This window comes from Martes martes (genome assembly GCF_963455335.1).
Source record: "Martes martes genome assembly, chromosome: 13".
Taxonomy (NCBI): Eukaryota; Metazoa; Chordata; class Mammalia; order Carnivora; family Mustelidae; genus Martes; species Martes martes.
In genome coordinates, this window is record NC_137901.1 from 17208778 (window position 1) to 17235950 (window position 27173).

The 27173-nt window shown below is 45.9% G+C and overlaps 1 protein-coding gene across 7 annotated transcripts in view; it reads right to left on the bottom strand.

The window, feature by feature from the left end:
- NEDD4L (NEDD4 like E3 ubiquitin protein ligase) overlaps nt 1-27173 on the bottom strand; it is a 335730-nt gene that overhangs the window by 14996 nt on the left and 293561 nt on the right. For all 7 annotated transcript variants that reach the window (XM_080822006.1, XM_080822005.1, XM_080822009.1 and 4 more), the window contains 8 exons: nt 25804-25881; nt 24290-24344; nt 19231-19289; nt 12198-12263; nt 10045-10274; nt 8368-8489; nt 5891-5961; nt 4144-4239 (listed from right to left, as the gene is read on the bottom strand). In XM_080822006.1, the coding sequence (XP_080678132.1) occupies nt 4144-4239; nt 5891-5961; nt 8368-8489; nt 10045-10274; nt 12198-12263; nt 19231-19289; nt 24290-24344; nt 25804-25881 (777 nt within the window). The remainder of the gene's footprint in view (nt 1-4143; nt 4240-5890; nt 5962-8367; nt 8490-10044; nt 10275-12197; nt 12264-19230; nt 19290-24289; nt 24345-25803; nt 25882-27173) is intronic.

Here is a 27173-nt window from a genome sequence, read left to right on the forward strand (position 1 = left end):
AAAAGTCTACTGGCCTGAGTACAAAGTCATCTCTCTTCTTCAGAAAGACTATAAATTAGTTCAGAGACACCTCTGAGAAGATGGGACTCTCACACATCCAGACCCTCTTCCTTGGCAGGTTAAAGCTCTGGATTCACACACGTTCCCTCAGATCTTTCCAAGGTGCCGTTTATGTCCAATGTGTGAGGGGTCTGCTGAGAAACTGCTTGGGTGGCATCAAGTAAGTGGGACTCGGGCAGAGAAAGGTGCACCTGCCTCTGGCCCCATCTCGGGGCGCTGCTCACTGCTGGTCAAACACCCACCTGCTGACAGAACATGTGTCCCCCGTGCCCCACGGGATGAGCCTCAGGGGCCGAGCCTCCTCACCCTCCCAGCCTCTCTCCAAGCAGACATGAAAGCCAGCCACGAGGCATCCGAGTCGACCTCCCCTTCTACCCTCATGTTTCCTACAGGTGTCATCGGTCTAGCTCCGTGACCTGGGTCTTTGAGGAGCCAGAGCCTCTGCCCTTCCCGGCTTCGGCCAGGACCTTGCCCTGTCTGCTGCACACCTTTCCTCCTATACCCAGTGTCTGCCTTTCACTCATTTCCTTTCCCTATACAGAGTTCCTCGGCCTTTCTTTTTCATTCTGGCCCCTGAAGAGCCCTTTCAGAAGCCCTGCCCCATCCCCGCCCCTTTCTTCCCATTCAATCTTCATAAACGGATCCCTTTAATCCTGAGGTACATATTGTGGCCTTCTGGGAGCGCCACCAACCACTGGAACAGCAGGGACTTTTCTGTTCTCCAAGGACAAGTTTTTGGCCCCGCGGGAATGGGATCACTCCAGCTGAGGATGGATGCCTTCACCTAACTCATGTCTGGTCATGGAGACTTCTGCTGCAGACTGCTGCCCGTTCTCTACCCCTCCTGCCCACGGGCTCCTTCGAGTCCACAGTTCCTGCCTTCGAAACAAGCCGATCAGATGCTAAGCCCCGCAGCGGCACTGAGCAGCTCCCTCCATTAGAGCCCCCGTGTTAGAGCCCCGAGGCGCGCCGCCTCCCGTGGGGACGCAGGTGCACGTGTGCGCGGGCGCAGAGTGTCCGCTTCCTGCTGGGCAGTGGGCCACGGTCCCGACGCTGAGATCTGTTCACCTGAGACTTTGCAGGAGGCCCCAGAAGCCGGCGGCTCCCAGTTCTCACCAGCCAGGGAGCTGCTCGGAAATGACCACAGCGGGAGTTCTCTTCCGTGACATGATGGCCCAACGTCACGGCCTGACCCTCCCGGCAGCAATAACCCGCTCACAGCCCTGAGGGGGGCTGGCTGCAGGTGCGTCCCACGTGCGTGGTAACTGGACGCCGCTGAAGAAACGACCAAGTTCCGGCCCCAGGGAGACATGTGCTTCCTCTCGGGTTCAAGCAAAAGGCAACGCACACTCAACAGTTTTACAGAAGACTGGCAGAGGACAGAGGCTGGCATGTCCGTGGATGCCCACACCAGTTCCACTGCTCCGCTGGGAGGGTCCCCCCAGTCCCAGGTGCTGTGCGGGTGATTTCACCGCGGCCAGCAAGATGTGTACGCAGTGTGGCCGGCGCCCACCTGTGCTTAATGCCCAACATCTACTCTTAGAAATACATGCCCAGTCATCATGCTGAATGCCATGGAAAGACATGGACACACTCTCAAGTATTACGGCCCAGGGTCAGGCTCAGTTTCCTTGAGGAAATATGTCTGAACTACAGGTGGGAGGCAGTATGTTGCCAAGAGATGGGATGGCAGGAGCAAGGGTCCTGAGGCAAGGTGGAGCTTGGTGTGTCCCAGAAGTCCAGTGAGACTGGGCCCAGGGAGCACGAGGGGCAAGGCCATGCGGGACCTGGGGCCAATCAATGATCTGGATCTTTATCTTTCAATGTTTCTGGCAGAGGGATGACGACTTTTACGTCCTGAAAGGACCAGTCTGCCATTACAGGAGGACAAGGCGGATATAGCTGGGATATAGCCCAGCTGGGAGTCTGTGAGACAAGACGGTACCTCAGACTGGGTGTTGCTGGAGTGAGAAGGGAAGAGACGGATTTGAGAAGTATCTGCGGGTTAAAATGAACAGGGCTCGGGGAGGGAGTGGAAATGGGAGACGTGATCGGTATGCGGCTGCTTAATTCTCTCAATTTCTTCCCAGAATGCAAAAGAGGTAACACTAATTCCCTGTTAATCGGGTTAGCTCTCTAAAAAGGGAAGGCAGCAGCTGAACAAACAGGGCAACTTATCGGTCTCTGACTTCTCCCGAGAGTCTGCTCTGATGACTGCCTCACTCCACCCGATTCAGTCCGAAAGCCAGAAGAACCTACAGCATTACGTGAGGCGGCCCGAGAACCGTTTCTAATGAATAACTGACATGAACTGTAACAATCATCAGAATCTTTACTAGAAGTCTACTTAAGAGTCCACACACATCATGTGTTTGGCCGTCCTTTATCAGGGGGAAAAGGTCCCATTTAACTGTGACTAAGGAAGCTTTCCCAGCGCATCTGCTTCTGGCTCTGGCATTGCTAATGTCTTCTGAACGGCGCTGAGTTAGTCCCATGGTTTTCTAGAAATGGATATAAAGGGGTTTTTTTGTTTTTGCAGTCGACACACAAGATTGATTTTAAGTCTTCCTTGGTTCTCCTTCTACCCTTCCTTCTACCCTTCCTCTGTGTGTTAGAAAGGAAAGAAGACAGAGCTCCATGATGATTACCCGTGTGTTATCCTTTGAAAATCGGCAGTGAAGACCCTTAAATGGGCCCAGCTTACAAAACGAAGTCATAGCAATTTAATTTATTTTGTTTTCTCACCCTTGGAGCTTGTTACTTACAACATTAACAGTTAAAAAAAAAAAAACCAACTAGGTTAGCACCATCATTCATTTGCTCAATAAGCGCGTCTTAGGGGTGACCAAGCACTGGAGACACCAAGGCGACTGAGGTCGGCTCACAGGAGACAGTGGGTTAGTAATGATTAGGGCACAGCCTGAGCAGAGTTTTGAGAGAGGGGAGGACACCGTGCAGGGGTGCCGCACAGACAGGGAGCTGGCTTGGAGGTGTCTCTGGGGACAAGGTCATAGGCACACTATGGTTGTCAAGGTGAGCAAATGGAGGGGTCAAAAGACAAGGCTAAAGGTGGACAATGTCAGGTCATAAGCTATGCTAAAAAAAAAAAAAGGTTTCAATTTACCCTGAGGGTCACAGAAGGGTCAACAAAGAATTTTTAAATAGACAAACTGCATGGTTGTGTTTGTTCTCTAAGACAGGGGACCCAAGAGGGCAGGCACCTGATTTCCTGGCTTCACCTACACTGCCGAGTACCTCAATGTAAAGGGATAGGCAGTTTCTGACAGCAGAGTCCACTTTTAACAACCCCTGAAGCAGTAAGAAGATTGGTTTTATTTCCCATACGGCAACCCTTCAAACGGGCTCCCTGGTCTCATTCATTTCAAGGTCATGTAGATCTGCTCCGGGAGATGGGAACCGTGTCTGGGCTTTCATGGAAGGACAGAGACCACGACTGGATAAGTAAGACCTCCCGAGAGGCACTGTCATCACCAGGAACAAATGAATTGAAGGTTCTGGGTTTAAGACAAACACATCCTATGGAACTTTATGATGGTAACGAGAATTCTCAACAGGCAACTTTACCTTTTTGACACGGACACTTATGATGAATTTAGTCTAATGACACCGTGCGTGCCAAAAAAGGGAACGCTACAAAAATCTGTGCCTGCTGAGCCCCACAAGACAACTCCCATCATGACCACAGAACCGTTAAAGGCCCCCCAAAAATCACCTCTCCTGGTCATGTACTTAAACCACGATATATACATACTATTTTTTGAAGTACTTAAATTCTAAAATCAAGGCCCAAACAGTCATATTCCAATTTGTGAGGAGATGGAGCTCACGCCCCAGAGGCCTCAGAATCTCTAACTTCCTGGGAAGGAGAGGAAGAGAGAAGGGGCTGTAATCAGAATTTAGCTTCTGGGTGGGACAGGAGGTACCAACACAATGAGATGCTAATTAACATCTGAAGCTCTCAGAGGTGATTTAACTGCCCAGCGGAGGCCTGTTACGGCCCTTCTGTGAAGAAGCAAAGATTCTGAAAGTCAAAGAGGGAGTCCGGGGGAGGCCCACACGTACCTGTCCGAAGTTTTCTTCATCAATACAGAACATGAGGTCCAGTTCGGTAGGATCATTTTCCAAGATCCATTTCAAAGAGTTGTAGTATTCACTATCCTGTAGAAAATGACACAGAAATTAAGTCTTCCTCCCCCCAAACAAACTCATTTGACTTCTTCAAGTCATTAAGTCCTTGTTACGTAATTCCATTCAGAATGCTCAAGGCTTACTAGTCACCAACAGGTGTCTTGCTCTGCTCCAAACCTTCTCTTCCCCTGTAATTTAAAATATAAACCAAACCCAACCAATGTTCTGGTGGTAACAGGGGACTGGACTCGAATCCTGTCCTCCATGAAGCATAGAGGAAGCAACCTGCTCTGGCCCAGCAGAAGGGACATTACCAAGCTGACCACTGAGAGATCAATTTACGCCCCATCTTTTAAGGATGAAAATATCAGAGGAAAACAAGAAAGAGAAGGTTCTACCTAAATACCAATGATTTTATACCACCTTCCTGTGCTTTCGCTGCGCTCTGCAAGTCCTGTAAGCAAACAGGAAGGTTGCTCTGGTGTCACAGCTGGAACACAAGGACCAAGGGCCTGGGACTGGGGACGCACCGGCCAGGCTCCAGGAAGGCAGAAGGGGATGCGCACACCAACCGTCAGGAGATGGTATATAATTTAGATGTGAAGAGAAATTTCTACGTTCCCAGCTATAAAAGCGTAAGTTAAAGGTGGAAGCTGAGAAGCCATCTCAGGCTGGTGCTGGGGCTCTGGGGAGCAACTCGCCCGCGGGAAGACCAGCTGAGTGGGCTCCGGTGCCCTGTGTGCGTCACCCACTCCCTTCACACGGAGATGGTGAGCGGAGCCCAGATGAATGCTGGTGAACGAGGAGAACACGGCTCCCACGCCCAACTATCTAACAGACACCATCGACACCACAGCACGGTCAAGGGGATGCAGGTGCCTTCTCAAGTGACAGGATATGAAAGCAGCGATGCAAATGTCCCAAGGGGACAGAGAGTTTCCTGATGGCCCAGTGAGTGCCCTGGCACTCGGGCAAATATCCCTACACTCGGCCAGAGCTAGATGGTGGGGGGATGTGTAAATTAAAAGAAAAACAGAAACAGAAAGTACGTTATGAGAAGAGTGTAATTTTGTTTTTATAGAAAATCCTTCTGGCCCTACAACGGTCAGCCTAGACAAAATGGGTAAGTTGACTGTAATGTGAAAACTCAAATCCCGTTTCAGAAGATCTCCTAGCATCCTTTTCTAACTGGGTTCATCCCGTCCCCGGCACCGTACCGGTCACTGTCACATCTGGGGTGAGGGTACATGCTTGTCCCTTTATCTATGTTTTGGCCTCTGCTCCTGCTATGTGTTGAGATCAGAAAACGAAGGGGTGGTCGATGAAATCTGTAAACACTGGCATCAGCAGTCCTCGATGGAAACCAAGAGCTGCAGCGAGGCCGCCAGTGACCCTGTGGATTTAATTTGGTCCAACCAGTTCTGGGTAAGTGAGGGGGCTGAGACTGGAGTCTATACCCACCTCAAACACCACAATTCTAGGAAACGTGAACAACGATTTACTTACTAGAAAAATGAGGGAGCTCAGTTAACTTCTTGAACAAGTCAACGTTCCCTGTTATTCAAACTGAATGACGACACCCACAAAAATCACTGTGACTACCACGTGGCCTCAGCTACCCCTCTGTAAGGCACAGGGGCCCACAACGCCCCGCGCGGGCGCGGGCTCTGTATTTACTCACCACAGACTCCATGTCATTCAGCGTTATCTGCTTGCCCAACATCATTTTGTAAAACGGTCTAATGAAGAAACCTAGGATGGGTGGAAAGATACGGTTCGTTTCAGAGCTTTGACATTGCTGTGCATCAGAGCATGAAACAGAAGTGAAGCTGCCCTCAGGCTGAATGAGGGGCCAGGCCTGGGCCTAGGGGAAGGCGGGGCTCAGGAAGGACACTATAGCAGGGAGGGGTCAAAAGGCTTCTGGGAGGAGGAAAAAGAGCTTCTTCAGGGCCAAGCAGGAGTCTGCAGCTCAAACAAGGCACATGAACGGGAGGGCAAAGAGCAGTGGAAGCAGAGGGGACCAGAAGGAGACTTGCCGGGGGTGGGCCACTGCGGAAGCACAGCGCCTCCCGGGGGCGCTGGAGAGTCAGGCCGCCGCCTGCAGGGATCAGCCATCAAGGAAAAGCCAGGTGAAAATTCCACCTGCACTTGGGGACCACTGTTTGGGCAGTAATGGGGAGAAAACCAGGAAGGCGGCAAGTGGAAAACAAGGGAGACCACTCAGAAGGCTGTGCAGTCTTCCAGGGCGGGGGATGAAGGCCTCTGGCGATGGACTCCACCACCACACGGTTGGCCCGCAGGGACCCCAACGGAAGCCGGCATCCCTGGGCATCCCTGGGCATCCCTGGGCGCTACCTCCTCCCTCACTCTCACCCTTCCCCCATCTGTCTATCACAGAGCTCTGCTACATATTCCCAATCCTGCTGGCTCAATTACCTTCGGGGTCTAGGGAGGTAAAAGGTGGTGAAAGGAGTAAACCAGCAGAAGGGAGGGGTGGGCTGACCTCCAGAGAACAGAGACTGTGCCCATGGGGCACTCACATTCTGACCATGCACCCGTGGGCACTCTGGCTCTTAGCTCCGCAATTCCTGAGGGCAGTTTCCCCGTTACTTCCTCCAGAGTCCCTGCCCTTAAGCCATACCAGCTTCTATCTGTGCAAATCCTACCCCCCTCACCCCACCAAGGTCAAACACAGCACGGTCAAACGCTCCTGACCCTCCAGCCAAGATGCCCTCTCCTGGTGCTGTGATTCTTCTGCTCTCCCCAACCAAGAGAACAGAAGTTCACTGAGGTCAGGATCCTATCTTCTACTTTCTAGAATTTTCCAGAGCAACTAAGAATGCCTTCTCACTTGGCAGAAGGTAAGTAAACGAACCTCTAAAGCTGAAATGAATCTGCATAGTCTGAAGTAATCTATGGCATGACTCCAAAGTTGCAAATTAAAATAGACTCACACACACACACTATATACGTATGTATTTTATATGTACATAAATACCGAGGGCAGTTTCCTTCTAACCGAGAAAAAAAATGTTTACTTTCTCAACCAAAAATATGAAATGAGAGGATCAAAAACCAGCTAGCAATTACCAGTAAAAACACATTAAAGAGGAAAAGTACAGAGGGGACATCAATTATTTATTAGAATATCTAAGGTTCCATAAACACAATTAACATTAATTCCCCATGAAACCTCATTTCCTATGGTAATTATGACCCCAAATTTTACTTTTGGCCTATCCTCAACTGTCTTATGCCCAAATTCTTCAAAAATAGGTATTTCTGAAGATTTTATTTATTTATGAGAGAGTGAGCGAGCTCGTGGGCTGGAGGGGTAGAGTGAAGACAAGCGGACTCCTTGCTGAGCGCAGAGCCCTTTGCGGGGCTTATCTCATGACCTGAGCTGAAATCAAGAGTCGGATGCTCAACCCCGAGCCTCCCAGGCTCCCTTCAAAGAGATTTCTGTCTCCATCTCCTCACTGATGATTTCTGCGATGCCCTCTTATGGGCGCTGCTTCTGCAGTGTCAGAACCCAGCCCAGGTCTCGTCTCTAAGCCTATGCATCCAGCCAGGGAGGGAGTCTGACTTCTAACTGTGAGTGTACCTTGAAATTCTCCCATGACTTATATGCTCTGAATAATAATGAGATTCTTCCGTGCTGTCTGTTGTAGCGGTGATCCCAGAGTCGAGGTCTTCATGGGTTATAGCACAGCTTTGAAACTATTTATAATCTCTTTGCATTCAAAAGTAATGATTCAGGGACAAATGGAACAATAGCAGGATATCGGATGGATTAGATCATTTAAATTAACTTTTCAATTAGCTTTTCCATCTGTCACCTTCTACCTCTTGCTTAAAAAAAAAAGTTATTCTGGAAAACACAGAAAATCTGCAAATACAGAATGTTCTGTGCTTCACGCTGTAAGGTTAAAAAAAAATTTTTTTTTTAAACTGTGCAGACACTGTTTTTGGTGCTCAAATTAGGATGACACCAGGGAAAAGCACCTTCTACAGCAAACCATAAAACTAATTTATCCAACTCCAGAGAATCAGTGAAACTTCTGCTTAAAATTGCAATGTGAAAGATACAACGGCTAGTAAGGAACCACAGACAGCCCTGTCTTATTTCGATTACTTCATGACATCTCAGTAACTTACCATCTAGAAGTTTCCCATGGAATACCGCCAGACCAGCAACTCTTCCAATAAAAGTGAAGTAGGACAAATGGTCTTCGTTACAGAGGCCGGAGTTGGGATTGATCTGAAGCGTGTAGTTGTCCCTTTGGGGAGGGAGAGAGAGGTAAAATGCAATCGTACTTTTAAATAAAAAACTCAACAGTCCGAATTCTCCTTTGCCACCCGTCCTTAGACGTGCACGGCGCACCTGCAAACACTGTACCCCATGGGAAAGTTAGAGAACATGACTAGTTAGTCATGTTCACTAGTTAGCCCCACTGTGACTGACTGAGGTCTAACAGAGTGGGCGCACATGCTCTATGTAAGTTACACTCCAAGAAACTGTTGATATCTGACTACTTTTGCTCTACAAAAAATGCCAATTTCATATGGTTCAGTCAAGTATCCTGGGAGGAGGAGGAACACCATGTAACAGAGGGGCCGTGTGTCGATTCCCAACGACGTGAGTACTACAGGTTTCCTCTGTGAGGATGAGGATTGATTCCTTTGAGAGACATTTGGTTTGGAGATTCAAGTTTTTCCGATGGACCCAACCCTTATCTGACCACTACTCTGCCTGGAAAGGCTCCAAGGACACTGGGAGCAGCACGCGGCTGTCTCAACAACGCCAACCTCAAAATGTTCACATGTAGCTACTCATCCGTCTTTAGGCTCAAGATCTGGAGGATCAGTGGTTTTCAAACGGGGCTCCACACATTCCCTGTGCGGCAGGGAAGGGGGTGTCTCTCTGGGAATGTGGGAGAGAGATAAGGGTCTCGCCTCCCTACCCTGCCCTCCACTTCAATGGTTTTTATCAATTTCACACAGCAGGCTTTCTCATGGGACTTGGGAACAACAACAAACAGAAAAAACCAAAATGGTAATTCCTGGCTACAGCAACCGAGGAGGGCGCTGAGGCTGGCTTCCAAAAGAGCTTTCAGGGGAGCAGCACCCAGTAGATGATGCAGGAGAATGCAGGTCCCCTTACAGCACAGGCTGCCCTTCAGCAAGGTCAACACTGTTCTACTGGGGCCTCAAGCCTAAACCTAGCCTAAGTCTCTGGAGACTCCACAGCCTGGAAGGAGTGCCTGGCTTTGTAAGTCATGGGTGTTTGATTCCTGAGAAAGCAACTAAGTCTGTCTTCCGTGTTTGGTGAAGATGAAATCCTAATATAAGGGAGAATCTGTTTCTTCCCTTACAGGACCAAGACGGTGCTCTGGATCCTGAAGAATGGATCCTCGAAGTTCGCATCATTTGCCTTTGAGTAGCAGAACTTCAGAAACTATCCTTGTTCCTGACGTGATGATGAGTTTCAGAATTCTGACACTGACAAATCCTCCCAATTTAGCACAGCATTACTAATGAAAATTGCCTCTTGTTCCTCACCAGAAGTACCCAGCACATTTTCCATTTCGACTACATGAACCCGAATGACAAGGGAAAAATCATTCTTAGGTGTTCACAGAGTGCATCACTTCACCATGTGGAGTGGAAACCCGTTCTAGACTTACGGGGGGTGGGGGGGATTTCTGAAATCATCAGTGTTAGTTTGTCCTGAATGACTGAGCCACTCATTCTCCCATTAAGTTTAAATTCATTATAAATAAAACCCTTTTTAGTGGGGAGGGAGCACATTCTGAGTGTCCTCCGCATACTTACGTGGCAGAGTACTCAAAAAGCCCATAGTAAGGGTTGAACATCTCTTTGGACAGTAGGAAGAACCACTCTCGGGCCACACCCCCATAGTCAAGGCCTTTCTCTGATTCAAATTCGATCCACAGTCTAGCTTTCAGAACATCTGGTCTTTTCACGGACATAATTCTCCGATAGGACTCTTCAAAGATGTTATTTCTGTGAAGTTTCATTTCAAACCTATTTGGAATATCAGCCTACACAAAAGAAGAAAACAAGCACATCATCACACAGCAAATATGCATCCGACTTTTGAACAAAGAAAAACAACAAAGAGTAGAAATGACAGCGGTATTCAAATAAGCAGAGACGAAGGGCTCCAACTGAGAGTCCCTCCTTCAGGGATTTTCCTCACACACACAGCACGCCCCACTGTGTGCGGCCAAGATACACAGAGCATGTCCCAGCAGCCATCAGACAGAGGCCCAAGAAACTGTACAGAGCAGAACCTGGACAGTCATCCTCTCCCCCTTTCGGAAATAGCTGTGAGGCACCCATCCACCCACTGGCCACTGAAATATGGTCAACTCTCCATACTGCTTCTGTCAAAAATAGGGATGATAGTCCAGGTCATCATAACCCACAAAACCATCCCCATCTGGCCCAACTGAGACCCTTCTCAACTCTGACCGGGCCTCCAGCTGGTTGGTGTGACCATGATGCCTACAGGCTAATTCTGCTGCCATGAGAGGCGGGCCCTCGAGGATCATGCCACGTTGTGGGAAAGCATCGCAAAGGTCACAGTTACAGAACGTGACCATGAACAGGCTGTTAAGGGAAGCTGTGAATCACTGCTGCCTGGAAAAATGAGGACCAGGGTTAGCCTTGCCCCGACAGTGGACACCCTGGCGGGAATGCCAGAGTAGGACAGGCTCTTATCCAGAGAGTCATCCCCGGCTACTGACGGACATGCAGGTTACTCACAAAGTAACACTGACGAATTTCCCGTGTGTGTTACAGAGCCACTGCAAAAGCGGTTCTCCGAGGGCTACCTGCATCAGCACACTGGAAGGGAGAAGACCCAAAGTGGGAGCTCCCGACGCAGAGAGTGTGTCTCATGCACCTGTGTGTCCCCAGTGCCTTGGCCATCGTGGAGACCCAGAAGAGAGGCATCGACCGAGGCCATGGAGCAGGAGAGATCAAGATGACACCTGGGCAGACGGGGGTGAGGGGAGTTGTGCCTACTACTGTCCTCTTCCCGAGGGGAGGAAGCCAAGAAACAATGGCCAGTGCAGAACCCACGAGCACACACACTGAGAAAACTGATGGGATCTGTACCAGAGAGGTGACGTCAAACAGTAAGACAGAAGACACAGTGCTGAAGACCCTGGGCGGGGGGCGGAACGACAGGAAAGGATGGACGACAGGATGGTGTCAGCAGAAGTGTAATGCTATGATTTAAAACAAGGCCTGGAAACACCTCACAGGGTTTCCCACGAAGAATTTTAATCTGAAAATTATACTCACTCCTAACATGCCAAATATTATAATTTAATGTGGTAAATTGTATTTGTGTTGGGGCGCCTGGGTGGCTCAGTCGTTAAGTGTCTGCCTTTGGCTCAGGTCACAATCCCAGGGTCCTGGGATTGAGCCCCACATCTGGCTCCCTGCTCAGCGGGGAGCTTGCTTCTCCCCCTCCCAATCCCCCTGCTTGTGTTCCCTCTCTCACTGTCTCTCTCTGTCAAATAAATAAAATTTTAAAAAATTATATCTGTGTTATACATATAATTAAAACTATACTTTTGAATTGGGAGGGAAGGCTGGGAACATTTTTGAGTAGGGTCAGGTTTAATGATGATCACTGTAGGCTTCTCCACATATTCCGAGTAGGTCCCAAATTATCTTATATCCCATTAAAATCATTTCTACCTTGTTATGTATTATGTAAGACATTACCGTTCAGGTTGATTTGATATGTAATACTAAATCAGTCTTCACTTACCAGGTCTCTTAAAAAGAAAATTCAGACTGAAGATTCAGGTGGATCAAAGTACAACGGGAAAAGGAAGGTCATTGTTTTTAGTACACACGTAACAGTAACACACAAGCTGTTCTCACTGAAGTCACTTCGGTCACTTACAAATGACTAAAACGGCATTTTTGGAAGACATGTTACTCACAGGTTTCTTTAATTTCTTCCTAAAGTAGTCATATTTCTGCTTAAATTCTCTGGAGTAAGGAACAGCCTGGAAGATAAATTTATAAATATAGATAATGTAAACAAATACCCTTGAAATTTTATGTATACTGAGCCAACATTCACAGAATTTCACAAATCATAAACCTTAAAGTTCTCACTCTCTATATTATCACTGAAATTTATATAATGTCTACATGGGAAAGTTCTAGAAATGATTGAGGCTCATTAGCACTATATTGGGCGGGAGGCTTTCACCCCTGAAAACAACTGTACTGATATTCAAGAAATCATTTTTGGGGATCTGTCACATAAAGCAAAGCACTGTCCATGTGACTTTGGTCTAAATGGGAGTCAGGGTGTAACCTTTTTGTTGTTGTAAGTTTAAGAAGTTATTGGTTATGATTCTTTAACACAAAACCCAAAATGACCTATGTGGTCATTTTGAAAGACTAATCATGCTTTTAAAAACCATGGGGAGGAAATAAAATGACAAGGAAGGCCAGTGACTGGATACTCTTGTCCAGGGATATAAAACCAGGTAGGCAGCATTCTGGAAACATCTTCGGTTTAGGAATCAGAAGGTTTGCCTCTTACTAGTTAGTAGTCTCGGGCAGGGATTTCTTTAAATCTGGAATGGCTTATCTAGGAAGCAGAGTGATGGTACCAAAGATGGGGGGGTCAGTAACTAAGTCAGTGATCATTACTCAAAAGTTCTAGAATCTCTCCTAGCGAAGTAGTAACATTTTAATGTAGTCATTTATATTCTTTACTTGCAATGTTGTAAAGTAGCTTACAGTATCTGAGAGCCAGAGCCCTGACTTCAGGCTCCTGAAAAGGCTTCTAATTTTTTTTTATGAAGCAGAAAAGATTGGCTTTTGCACACACATGGACATAACTGGGACAAGCTTCGTACTCAGAAAAACTCATTGCTTTTTCACAAATAGTATGAATTTGGGCAAGAACAGTTTTGCCGATATCATTTTGGGCTAAGTTAATAAAATATACTGATCCTTAGTAAAGTGTCTCCAGACTCCAAGCCTAACACCACCTTACACTTTCAGAAAGAGGAGAAGTGAGGAACCAAAGCTTCCCTCCTTCATACTATTTTAAGACACAATCACACAAACAATAAGCCAAAACAAAAATAACCACTCTTATAGAAAACAATAATCATGTCAGTGTTTTGCTTTGTAGTTCAAGACCAATAAAGACAATGTGTTTATGTATCCTAAGGACAGTCTAAGGACAATTTAGGGTACCTGGGGTCTGTTCTGAAGTTTTTAAGCCATTCTTCATTTGATTTTCCATTGAGCTCTAGATCTGACCACATTATCATATTTATTTTGGGCCCTGTTTAGTCTGATGATACCACGTATGAATGTCCTGATTCCAGAAAAGGCAGAAATTTTGCCAATATCTGGACAACCACCAACATAAGGGAAAGGATCCAATGTTCTGACATAAGCCAATGAAGACATTTTCATGTTTTTGGCTTTACTAACACTAGAGCCCATTATAAACTAAGATTTCCTGTATATTCACTATTTGGTGGTTCCTTTACTGAGTCACTTAACGGACATTTCTTGAGCACCTACTACGTGCTGGGCATCTGAGGTGCTACGGAAGTAATGCTATCTCAACTAATGATTTCTTTCCCTGTTCCCTCCCCAGGCTTGCAAGCTACTGTGTGCAACAGGCAGTAGGAAATACATGAAGAGTGGTGAACGTACTGAGGAAAAACGGAGAGAGCTCCCAGTAGAGAGAGAGTTCCCAGTAGGCTACTTAGTATAAGTGGTCAGGGAAGGCAGCTCTGAGAAAGGGACATCTGAGCAGAGTGACAAAATAGTGACAGAAAGCAGTGTGTGTAGTCTCGAGAAGGAAAGTGTTCAGCCGATGCTCTTAGCTACGCTTAACAGTGACAGAGGGAAAGTAAAGCTGAACAAAGCCAGGCCCTTCCACTGCCTCAGGCCGGCTACAGTGGACCTGACTTGTCAGGCAGAGCCCCATGCCAGCTCGCTGTGTGACAAACCCTCTTGACTACAGAATTTCTTCACAGTTAAGAAGAAATGGACCAGATGCACTTCAAGGCTCTTCCATTTCCAAAAATCTGTGATCCCCAGCTCTTACTACTTTTTGGTTTTGTGTGCTCCCTGAAAATGTTAAGAAAGGCTTAAAATTCAAGTTCAAGAGTCTTAAATGACAGGGAGGGGGAGGGGATGTATTTTAAAATGTTGCCCCCAGCCTGTGCTCTCTCCTCTCCTGTCTGCCTTGTAACTGGGAGGTGCTGATTACATGTGGGAGGAAATAAAATGCTGAGGTATTTCTGGTCTTTCTTTCTGGGGAATGAGGCATGAAAATTGAAAAATCATTATCCTCCTCCAACACTTATCTCTTCTCTCTAGAGAGAGTTCTTATGAATAAAAAGAAGTAGAATAAGGAGGTTTTTATACTCTCAACAGATGCCAACAGCGGAGCAGGACAAAGACATCCATATTGCGGAGCCTCTGAAGAGAATGACAAGGGTAGGCTGGCCATGTCTTGTACTGGACAGGCCAGACCGTTTACTTTCGCTCTTGAAAATGTGGCATCTTATTTTCTTATGTACAATCTAGCTTATAATATAAAGTCTGCTTCAGAACTTAACGTGCCTGTTGATTCAAGCCCTTCGCTCTTTATTAAATAGGTTTCCTATTTTGAGCAAAAGTGACGTGCTGCCTTGTCGCAGTAGTTGGGCCTGAATATTTTCTGTCCATCCTAGTCCAGTTGGTGCCGGAGCTCCTTCCGGAGGAGGGTTCGTGTCCGACACGGAGACTCGGGGGAGAGGTCAGCACACCTGTCGCTCAACTTCCACTTTTGGCATTTACTGGAACTAAGGGCGACACAATTAATTTTCTGAGCTGCTGACAAACCGGGAACAGCATCATCTTCCCTATCTTCCGGAGGGGACCTGCTCTGAATTGTCAAAGCGGCTGATTATAAGGTTCTCAGTAAAGTACAAAGCGTGACACGAACATGAGAGTATTCATAAGAGCAGCAAGCACGGACAGCACTTAACACTTGCACTGGTGATGCCTGGAACACGGAGAGCATACTGACTTACAGTAATGCTGCGCTGGCCGCCACAGGAAGGCACCCCACCCCCTGAAACTGGGTATTTTTTTTTTAACTTGGGGGAAAAGAGAAACTCGAGGTTCCAGATAAGCAGAAAGACTTAAAATTAAAGAAGTGGGCATTGGACCTAGACTTGGTGCTTGGGCTGGGATTTTAATCCTCACGGGGGGGGAGGGGGGCACAGAAGTTGGCCTATAGTCTGCACGACCTAGGGAGTAAGAACAGAGTTCCCTGCTTAAAACCTCCATCTGACATGGGGACAAGAAAACTACCCACCAGCCCAGGAAAGTTGTAAGGAAGCTTACCTTCTGTCCAGGACCACAAACGAGAGAAAAACAAAAAGAAACAGACCTGTAATACAGTCATACTCTAAGCCTACACCAAAGTGGGTATGAAGTCCACAGTTCTAGTAACTGGGTCTGCATGATCCCAAGCTAAGAAGTTCACGGTAAACACAGGCCAGGTCTTGTAAGTGCCTCATGGGGGGCGGAAAAAAAAGGAAAAGAAAAAAAGAAAAAAAAAGATGAGCGCACACACACAAATTATAAACTGAAACTGGTTAGAAACTGAACTAAACTGTACTACCATGGAGGAGAGTCTACAGACACGACATGTGGGAGATTTCAGAGATAACAGAATAATCCGAAAGAGAATACGAAATAAGCATTTTAAGAATGATCAGAGAGCTATGTATGAATTAAAAAAGAAAATAAAAAATGAAAGAGCACGACAGAATAACAGTAACTGAAAAGACCAAGCAAATTTAAGAAGACCCAATAGAATGAGAATTAAACACGGTTAATGAAGTAATAGATACAATTAACTGGTAAAGGGTAGGTTATAAAAAGCTTAATAAGAAAGAATCAGCTGGGAGAACTGAGCCCACAATACAGCAATGAGATAGATACTGGGGGTGGAGGGGGAGAGGGAGAGGAGAGAGAGAGTGTCAAAGGGAGAGAGATGGAAAACAGGAAAGCTAAGAGATTAGGAAGACAGAAGGTAAAGGTGAATCACATACCCAGTATGTGAGTACTGGTACAGATAACCAGGAAGAATGGCAAAGATACAGTATGTGAGAAATAACTGCTGAGAATCTTCTAGAATGGAGGGAAGACAGGGTCCTCATATTGAAGAATTACAGCGAGTCCAAAGCAGAATCAATATAAAGACATCCACACTCAGGTTCATGAGAGCAAAACGATACAATGCCAAAGTCGCAGAGAAAATCAAAATTGCCAGAGAAAGAAAGATTTACCCACCAAAAAAATGACAATCAACAAGCTTCTCAACAGTTGTCGGAAAACAAGAAAGAAGATCTCCAAAGTTTTAGGAAAACAACTGTTAGCCAAGGCTTCTAGAGCTGAACTGCCATTTACCAGAGAGATCAGATAAGCCCTCCCTCTCAGAGAAGAGCCTCCCACTCTCAGACAGTGCTGCCTGAGCGACAAGGCCTACCGTGGGAGGGGGTGTTCACACACAGACCTCGCTGACTTTCAGTAGGCCTGTGCTGGGACACCCCTATTTGCACGAAGAAGCTTCCAGATCATTCTGGTGCTGCTGATCTGTAGACAACACTCTGAGAACCAGGAACCATGCTTCATGTGGAGGATAACCTGGTGTTTAAACAGCAGGTCTAAGAACCAATGTGGGCGAAGAAATCTGTCTACACACACCGGAAGGAAATAAGCACTTGTCTGTTGTGGCTCTTTGAAAATTTTAAAATGTTGCCAAACAACGGAGAGTGAGTGGGAAGAATGGCTTGAGAGTTCCCTCAAGTCCCACCTTGCTCAGGAGGCGAGTACAGAGCTATTACTTTTGACATGAAGTTACGTTGACTGAAAACTTTAATGTAGGCACCGGGAGCACAGAAATAGGAAATACAACTTCAAAGCAAGTATAGAAAATGAAAGGAAATAAAGGGTACTTCATCAACCTAACAGAAGGTAAGGAAAGGGGAAAAATACAGGTAATTGAGTGGGAGAAAAGACATACCAGGGAAATACTAAAGAAGAGAAAGTGAATGTAATTGACTGATAAAGCCATGCTTGCCATCGGAGAGTCTGACACTACTGTCTTGGTTAGACAGAACGGCCAGGAAAAAAAAAAAAGCAGTGATGGAAATGGATAATTTGAACACCGTATGCTTGATTTAATGGACATGTAAAGAACTCTATACCCAACAAAGACAGAATACACATTCTTTTCAAACACAAAAGGAACATTTATAAAAAATGGCCAAGCTGCCAAGGAAGTTTCAAATATCTGGTAATCAATATTCCATAGATAATATTCTCTGACCACAATGCAGTAAAATTGGAAAATTAGTAAGAAATGGATAGGCAAAAACCCTTCCATACTCTTAGAAATGAAAAGCACATTCTAAATAACTTGTAAGTCAAGGAGAGAAAGAAATCATGGAAATTACCAAATATTCAGAACTGAATGACAACAAAAGCCAGCTGTCTGTATTAAGTTGATAATTACCTAAATATACATGCTCTTCCTGAAAGAAGTATCCCTATTACTAATGAAAGAGTAAAACAAGGCTCTTTTGTTAATTTAAAAAAAAAAAAAAAGGATCTTTCTTTGGGTCAAATTTACTTGGATATATGATGCTAAATAATTTTCAACACCAGTAAGAACTAACAGTGTTTGAGTAAAGGTAGATGACCAGTTAAGTGATAGAGATGTTTCCAAAGGCTTCAGAATTATGTCAGAAGTCCTCTGTCACTTGAAAACCTCACTGATTCCTGAATACCTTGTTTGTCAGGATGTAGAAGAGAAAACAGGACTCTAACACCTTATCGTGACTGTGAATGTATCAAAAGGAAGCCATGGTAGTAAGCCAGGTGTTGAAGTCACATAAAAAGCAGCTGTTTTAACTGAGGTATGATTGGGCACTTGGCGTTACACAGTAGCAAAGGAGCTGAACAAAGCCAATAAACAAATCCAACAATTTAAACTAAGGGGATGTCAAATATCAAAGGTACGTTTGCATGGCATTACCTTTCACGTTTTCAAATGGACTTACCTTTGTTAATTGAGAACCTACTTTGAATGGAATCAAATTAAAGCCACAAAAGCAGTATTTTAAAAATACCTAACGGCCTCTTAGCTCAGCACTCAATATGCTTTCTTTCCTTTTGCTCCTCCTCCAGTTTTTAGCAGATTCCCAAATCTGCAATGCTTTGCTGAGGCCACATGTTTCCTGTAATTCCAAATTAGCTCCCCGCACTCATATAAACACTGGCCAGAGATGCTGGTCCATTCCCTGCCGGTGACCGTGACCCACGTGGTGTTCGGTACCAAGTCCTTATGAACACAGCATGTGGCAGGACTTTAAGAGGGCGCTCTACCTAGCTTCCTTCTGCGCCCGGCGTCTACGTGGGGGCTGCGAGGAACTGAGTGGGTCAGCAGAGACAGGAGTTCTTAACTCTGCCAGCTCCAGAGGTTGGCTACAACCTCACCCAAACTTTTCCAGACGTCCCACGCTGGAAGAGAGTCAGAATACAGCTTAAATCTGTTAGCATGCATTTACCACCCTTGGCCAAAAGAAAGGACAGAATGCTACAATTACAAATACAGGGCTTGGCTTTGTATAAAAAGAGAGAACATTGTAATTGTTGGACCTTTAATCCACCTTTTTACAAACGTGAAAAGAAAACGTTTAGTTTTGTTACCATTAGCCAAGCACTTTCTTTTCCTTTCTAGTGAAAGCCCTTCGAAAAGGCAAATGCAGTTGGATCCCACCCGGGAATTCAAGTGAGGAGGAGATGAGGGCGATTCTGAACTAGCCAACCACACCAGGCCCCTGGCACTGGGTAAGCGGTAATATTCCAGAAATACGTGTTTAGATGCAACCCAAATATTACACCGAAGAGTGAAAACTTGAGAATACTGACCGGACCAGTAATTGCTGGATTCTGCAGTCTTGGGTCTTCCCACTGAGTAATTTTGCTATCTGAAAATTAATGTTTAAAAAAAAAAATCAGCATTTCCAATCTATTCTGTGTCCAAAATGTTTTTAAAAGAATTATTTCTGGGTTTTTCAAAAGCTGTCCCCCAAAATGAGTAACTTAGCATTTTAGGGTTAGAAGAGCACCTAGTCTATAGGGCAGCCTCTCCCCCAATACTGTTTAGTTAACAACACTCCATCAAAAATGCACGACTAAAGCCAAACCATCTATTCACACCATTTTTGGCAAGAAAACCTGCCAAAATTTCAATTATAAACCCCTGTTCTTTCAAGGGTTTATAACTTGAAATTGATCTCCCTTTAACTGAAAAAAGGCACAAGACTTAGTCCCTAAAAAGTTAACACACACAGACACACACACACGATTTTTCTCATTTCAAGTATTTTTTTCTTTGCTTACACTGTTGGCAAACTGCTTTCAACCTAGAATCCTACACTGGACGAATGAATAATCTATTACTCGTGTCACTCATATGCACGCAAAAATCAGAGCGGCTGAGCAGTCCAAAACCATGAGCATCAGATAGAGCCAATGAAGAGGACAGAGAAAGGTTTCCCTTTTGGTCACGCTGGCAAGAAGTGTGTTTCTTTCTTCTAAATGAGTCAGGGTCAGCAAGACTGTTCAATGGCACCTCTGCAATTATTCCAGGGGTGTAGGTGACATGGTGCCCCAGGTGCCCCGAATCACGGGGTTTTCTGACTCGGGGATTGTGGTGTGTGCGGGAAGGGGAAATGGATTCGTGTGAAATGTATGGGGAGGGAAGACTGGGGGACAATGGGTTCTCTCTAGGGCTTCAGGGAATCTAAGCTGGTTAAAAAAAAAATTAAAAATATTGATTCTGCTCATTTCCTACATATCCTATAAACAGACGGATAAGAATAAGCAAAAAATTTGGTTTTAATGACCGTAGCAGGAATTTCTCCAAATCTGGTATTCTAATTACTTTAACGAAAGTAGAGGTCAAGTTTTAAAATCCAACTGCTGAAGCACAGGATTCTAGATTCACGTTGGCAGGAAATGTACGTGAGACATTTCAATGGTTTTAGAGAACTTTGATGGAAGCAAAAGGCATTTTGAGTCCCTTACCTCATGCATATCTGGAAAGTAAAAGTTGCCGTTGTGATAGAGAATGAAAGAAAACGAAATACAGAGACTACAGCTGAGTGACAGCTCCCTGGACCATAGTCCTATCACCTAGCTACCTGGGTCAAAGCCGAACTATACCTGCTGCCTCCCAGTCTATCCAGATCTACCCTTGACATGTGTGCCCGCATTTCCCATGGCAACCTCAAATCCAACTTGACCAAAACCAAACTCATAATCCTCCAGAAACAAAACCCGTTCCTCTTGCACTCCCAAATGCCAACACCAGAGCACACTCACTGTTCAAACCCGGCACTGGCCGCATCCCTATCCTCCCTTGCCATTCTCCTCTGACGCTTGCCAAGCTGTGTCCCCTATCTCACTGAGAAAGCTGCTTTCTGGAGGGCGGATCGCTTCCATGGACTCTGCCCTATGTTTCCCTGGCCCTGGGCTCACTCAGCCCAGTTCGAGCCTTCCTCTGTAGTTCTGCCATGAGGATCTTTCTAAAGAACACATCTGACAATTGTCAGGCCCCTCCAGAAAAACTCTTAGGGCCTCCCTCCTGCCCCCAGAAGGGACCCACGTGCCTTCACAGAGCCCTGGCCATTTGCTGCCCCACCACAGTGCTTGGACGGTGGCCCAGTCCACACACCTTCATACACCTGCTTGTTTTCTCCCTCTGGGGCTCGCTCTCCACCGGGCTTTCCTGGATAAATCTGACTCATCCCTTAGGATCCATCCGAAAACTCTTATGTTCCTAAGGCCCTCCCGCAGCCAGCCTCCAGCCCTGGCGCCGGGCCGCGTGGCAAGCTCGTGTGGTCTTTACTTGTTCTGCTTTTTCGAAGCTGGTTCACTCCTCTCCCAACACTGCAAATGCTTCCTGGGGCTCCCAAGTTTCTGTGTGGTGACCGTGCAGATCGATTTACAGCTAAGTATTGTCAATATAGGACAGGAGTGTGCAGTGGCCATTTATTCATTTTCCAGAACTTCTGAATGTAAACTTGCTTTTTGCCATCATTGTATTTGAAATAAAGGGACAGGAATGAAGAAGAATGACAAACTCCATTCATTTAGCTACTGTTAACAGGTCTGCTAAGACTGTTGACAAGAAAGACGAAAATAGGATTTTATAGCCTTACTGGAATTCTCTTTTCTTTTCTAGCTTTGTGTCTCAGACACCTGTGGCCATGGACTGAGACGAAGGGCATCCCTGGGCTTTAAGAACCACATGACCCCTAAGAGAGGCAGTGATTCGGTTCAAGATCTTCCCTTAACCTCTTACCCCAGGCTTGAGACAGGAGCTATCTGATAAACGGCAATACTTCAGCTCTTCTGAAATGATGGCTTTAAGATGGTTATTTCTAATCTTGAAAATGTCTGACTTCTCAAGAGTTTAGGAAGCAAAAATAGATAGCCTCATTGTTTAAAGGACAAGGTCACTGATGTCTTTGTCCTTTGTGTGCAGTCCCGGGTGCCGGTGATGATGGAGACAGGATGACTCTCCATCTGTCCTGAGACAACAGGCCGCACAGGAAAATGCCACGTGCAGGGATGGCGTGGTTTCTGCCCTGCACGCGGCAGGACAGCAAAGGGAGATGCAAAATTTTTCAAGAAATCCGATGTGGGGAAACTGCTTGGAAGGAGAGGGCTCATCTGGAAGGTAAAAGCGTTCTTAAAACATCACCTACCAGGTGAGGGAAAGGCATTCTGGAGAGCACCTGTCAGCCCGATGGGGCTTCTTAAAAAGACACGTATTCTGTGCTTTTCACAGGCCGGGTTTTGGTGAAGCAGCACGTGAAGTTAACTGTTTCACTGACATGTACCCCTTTATAGGTTTCCATTGAGTAAACCTTGACAAACGGGAGAAATGGCAGAAACGCTGCATCAACAGCAAACGAGGTGATCCTAAACCGATCTTTTCTCTTTCACGGTTTTTGCTAATTTCCACTATTCTCTGGTTCAGAGACCCTTTTAGAAGGGTAGAGAGCAAAGGCAAACGTTAATCTCCATGTAAAGGACTGAAAATACCACCTTTTGTAGCTCAGATCGACCAGGCACTGTACGTGGTTTATACCATCCCCGGGAGCAAAGAGGAGCCTCCGACAGGCGGTCTGTTCTGGCAAGGGGAGTGGGAAGGGAGGGAGCTGAGTGCTCGGAGGGCACTGACTGCTGGACTGATCAGGAAGGAGGAACAGCCCAGACATTTAGCAAAACTACCCTCTCCTGCCTCCCAACGAACAGAAGCAGGGGTAGCCTGGCTGCTGCTTCCCCGAGGCAAGTTCTCTCCACTTTCCGACCAAGGACTTCACCTGCCTCACGCCTTCACCACGGACCCTCCGTGAATTAGCTTCAAGTCACTGTTTATTAAGCACCTACTCTGTCTTATACTAGTCTACGCATAGCACTAAGAAAATAGTCTATGATCTTTATTATTTCTCATGTACACTAGGATGGACTTTTGTACTAGAGTTTTTCTTGTCTGGGGGGCCCTGGCATTAAGAACATTCATAAAATTCTTTTCAGGTTGACCTGAATGTCAGATCAGCAGCCAGAACATGGCCACGATGCTGTGAGAAATATTCTGTGTATAGCAGACCAAGGTTAGGCTACAGGCTACGATTTTAAGAAAAAGATCATTATTACTCATACCTACCTTTGAAAACTGAAATTGCAAAGCATTAAAACTAAAAGAGGAATTGTTTTTTGTTCTTTGTGGAAAAAAGAGTGTGTCCCCTCCCTTCTTTTAACAAATTATGTTAGGAGTAAAACGATAACAAACAGCATATTAGAGAAAAAAGTGGCAGTACACACATTTTATAGCATTTATGGTAGCAAGTTTAGGCTCACTGTAAAACTCTGGAAAGCAGGCAAACCCTTAGTACTCTTACTGGTCAAAGACAAAACTAAGCTTATGTACCTTGAATTACTGAATTTTAACCAAAGGTAGCTCATTCTCTCAATAGCCCTAGGAATTCTACTTCTGGTTTAATTCTCAACTGCTGGGCTCCTTTAATTTATAAAAGTCTCTCAAGCTCACGAGGGCACCCGTGGTCCGACTCTCCAGCCACCGGCTCCCCGGGGGACTTTTGATTAGTTAAGAGGATGTGAGGCTGGAGAAACCTGGGGCTGACTCGCTGATCTTTAGGAACCAAATGAAAACAAAGGACAAAATCCGACCAGCTGCACATGCCTCTCAACAGAACTGAAGACTTCTCTTACATACACATTTTCCAGAAGTTCTGGGGGATATACAAGTATGCTACCATGGAGGACATGTTGCCTTAAAAACAAAAACCAAAAACAACACTGACTAAAAGTGAAACCTTTATTATTTTAACTTTCAGTTGAAATGAGAAACCGCACATTTATTCATAGGTGCTGGAGCAACTGTAATTTCAAGATACGAACTACATATAGATTAGTGTGTCGGGTGCAAAGGAACATGCTATGAATAGAAAATAAGTCAGAACAGGCTTCTTGCCGTAAGACCTTTGATGGTAGTGTCGAAGACACATGCTGCTTCCAGCATGGCTCACACATAGATTTTTGACTCCATTATTATGTCTAACCTTATTTTCTATTACTAGAGTGTATTTATTAAAAGCACAGAGATCAAGGGGTTATCGACCCAAAAAATTTTTTTAATGGGACAAAAAAAAAAGTTAATAGGTCACAAGATCAAATCGGGTAAAAGCTTGATGGGCTCCTTTCAAGCAAACTTGGGAGGAATGCACAGTACCGTACGAGGGCACTGACTCTCTGGGCTCATTCTCGCCACAGAACACCTGGCTGCCTGGACAAAGAGTAAAATGACAAGCCTTTCACTACAATCTGTGAACGATTCCGTCTCCCCCGTCCCTCCACCTGCCATGCCTGTGTGCCCATGAAAGAGCCTACTTACTGTGGTCGATATAAAACGTTCGGCCGTCCAAGTGAATTCTTTCTTCCCAACCAGGCTGGTAGTAGAGAAAAAGAGAGAGAGAGAGAGAGAGAGAAAGAAAATATACAACCATTAGCTAACAGTTCCAATAAATAAATAAATAAATAAATAAGTAAATCAATCAATCGATCTCAATGGCTAAATTTAAACACTCCAAGGACACTTTCTGGCTCTTCTCATCCAGGGTACGCTGTCAGGTTAAGAACAAACCACAAACATCTCAACTCTATCAACTCGCTGTATCACGTGTCCGCCAGCCTCCGGCGCCCTCACTCGCTGTGTGGTGACCAGGGAAGCAGGGCCTGCTCTGTCAAAAGCTTCTAAGAGCGACTCCGGGGTTCCATGGAACAGGCGAGTTGAGGACTGAGTAGCTCATACCGAGTACTGAAGGGAGGAGGGAGGTTGACTTAGACATGCCAGAGCCGGAGGCTTTAGTCCTGTCACCGCGCGGCCGAGGGACCTACCGGCTGAGATTCCCTGGTGTGCGCGCTCTCTCTCTCTCTCTCTCTCTCTCTGGACTCAGGAAATAGATTTGGGTATTTTTTCCGACGGAAGGCCGGAATGCCCTCCTTATCTGAACGGTGCCTACTTGCTACTGCAACTCAGGGATCCAACACGGGACGACAACCCGCGATCTCGGTCTCTGGCTCTCTCCAGGCTCTTTCCATCTCAACCCAGGAACCAGACAGTTCTGGAGAGGGAGGGATCTTTGTGTAAAGCCGGAGGAACGAAGACTGAACCCTAACCTTTCCAGATTGAAGTCGTGCCGCCACAGACCAGGCAATGGAGAGGTTCTTGTGCTGGGAAAATCCCCTCGAGAACTCCCAGCACCGCCTGTTCTACGGGAGCATCGAGTCTCCCCACCTTCCTGCCCTCATACGGCTTTTTGACTGCGGATGGGGGGAGGCTGAGAAAGTAGTGGGTGAAGTTTCAATCCAGCCTAACATGAAGTAAACAGACCTCAACGCCCACTTGGGCTCCCCAGAGACAATAAACCAGCAAAGAAATTAAATTTTATAGACAGTCCTCAAGAGGAGAGAAAAACTTAAAATACATCTGCAGGCTAATGATTTACAGAAATCGTCGGTGATTACTTCCTTTGTCTCCCACTGTTTTCAGTATTTCTGTTCCAGTGACTGCATTAGCAGGACGGATGGAACCTAGCGGTTGCAAAGCTAGAAAGTAAATGCGAGCGGCCTGACCAGTCACGTGTAGAGACCGCCTCTTACATTCTAGTTACAGGGTCTACTTTCTCTGAGACGCTAACGTTCAGAAAACTCTTTCACAAGTATAGGGCATCGACTAAATGTGCTTTTGGAATTCAGCCATGCACCCAATTCTATGAAGCGATTACAGACCAACGGGACCTAAAAATGCCTGGAGAAAGAGAAGGCCCACAGGGTCTCTCCATCAACATGGTGCAGATGAATGGATAAACACTTTGAGACTCGTCCGCGTGTCTCCAGTGTACTCACAGGAAGAGGGCCGAGGTCATTGGGGTTTAAAGATGCCTTTGACCGCATGTGTACTGGAAATTTCAGGCGTGGATCTTCCTGCAAGAAAAAATGTCAAAGGCAGAGGACGTTACGAGGGACTCCGTGTGTGATGTCACTGGCTCCTCCCCTTCTGGAGCGGGGCGGTCCAAGGGCATGGAGCCGCTCTCCTGCCTGCCCTGGGGAAGAGAGGTCTTCTCTTTGTATAGGAAGGCTGGCTGACCAGCTCTCAAGAACGATTTTATTCTTCTCCTCGTCCTTGGTGAAAGCAGAACAATGAGGATATTTCAATTAAAGGTGAAGTGTTTTCCACAAGACCTCTAGCAGGTGAAGAGGAAGAGAGTCCCAGCAGGAAGGTTACTATGGAAACCAGAATGGAGAGGGCCGGTGTAGATGAGGCTCTCCTGGGCAGAGGGGGTGGGGATGGTGGTGTGTACATCTCTCTTGGCTACTGAGCTGCGGGTGAGGGCAGCCAGCCTTCCCATCGGTCCCGAGCTTCCTACTGGGTTCTTCTACTCCTTGATCTGTGACTCTGATCTGAGGGTCAAGTCGTGTCCTGGCCAGAGTTCAGTGGCCTCATCACGTAATACCTCCTACCCCTAACTGGAGAACTTTACTGAGATTCCTGATGCGCTCCTGTAAATGAGATTCTCATTTATGTCTCAATACTTGAAAGTTTGCCAAAGATTTCTCTTAAGGAATATGGCTCATAAGATACTACAAAAAACCAACAAAAAGAGAAAAAAAAAAAAACAACAACACAACGAAGGAGAAATATGTGCTCTGGCATCTCGGGTCATGCTTTATAATTGACAAAGCACAGGAGGTTACGCACACATGATCTCTGCTCCTTTAGATGAGGACACCGAGCTGCTGAGACCAGGAGAACTTGCCCGAAAGCCCTCACCCAGAGTCTGGGAGCGCCCTCTCATGAACACAGACCCAACAAAGTGCAATGAATTTCAGCGAATTCATGCTTGAAACTCAGAAGATTAGGAAACAAATGATAAAACTCAGAATAGCACACTGTCAATCAAATAAGCCTGAGATTAAAACAACAGCAACAAAAGGAAACCTAAAAAAATCCCTTTATTTCAATTACATGAAAGCCTTTGTTGCTGTCAAATCACTAAAAGGTTTTCTGCTTCACCACTTTTCCAAGGCAACAAGAAAATGAAGTAACTGGTATAAACCTTGGAAAATAATAAAAATCACTTTGTGACAGCTTATGGGTATGAAAATGCCCTCAAACTGATTACAGGGAGGGTCACACATTATTTATTCAATGGTCTAAAAACCACTCACTTGTGTATTTTTAACAGGTGAACTATAGGACACGTAAGTTATACTCC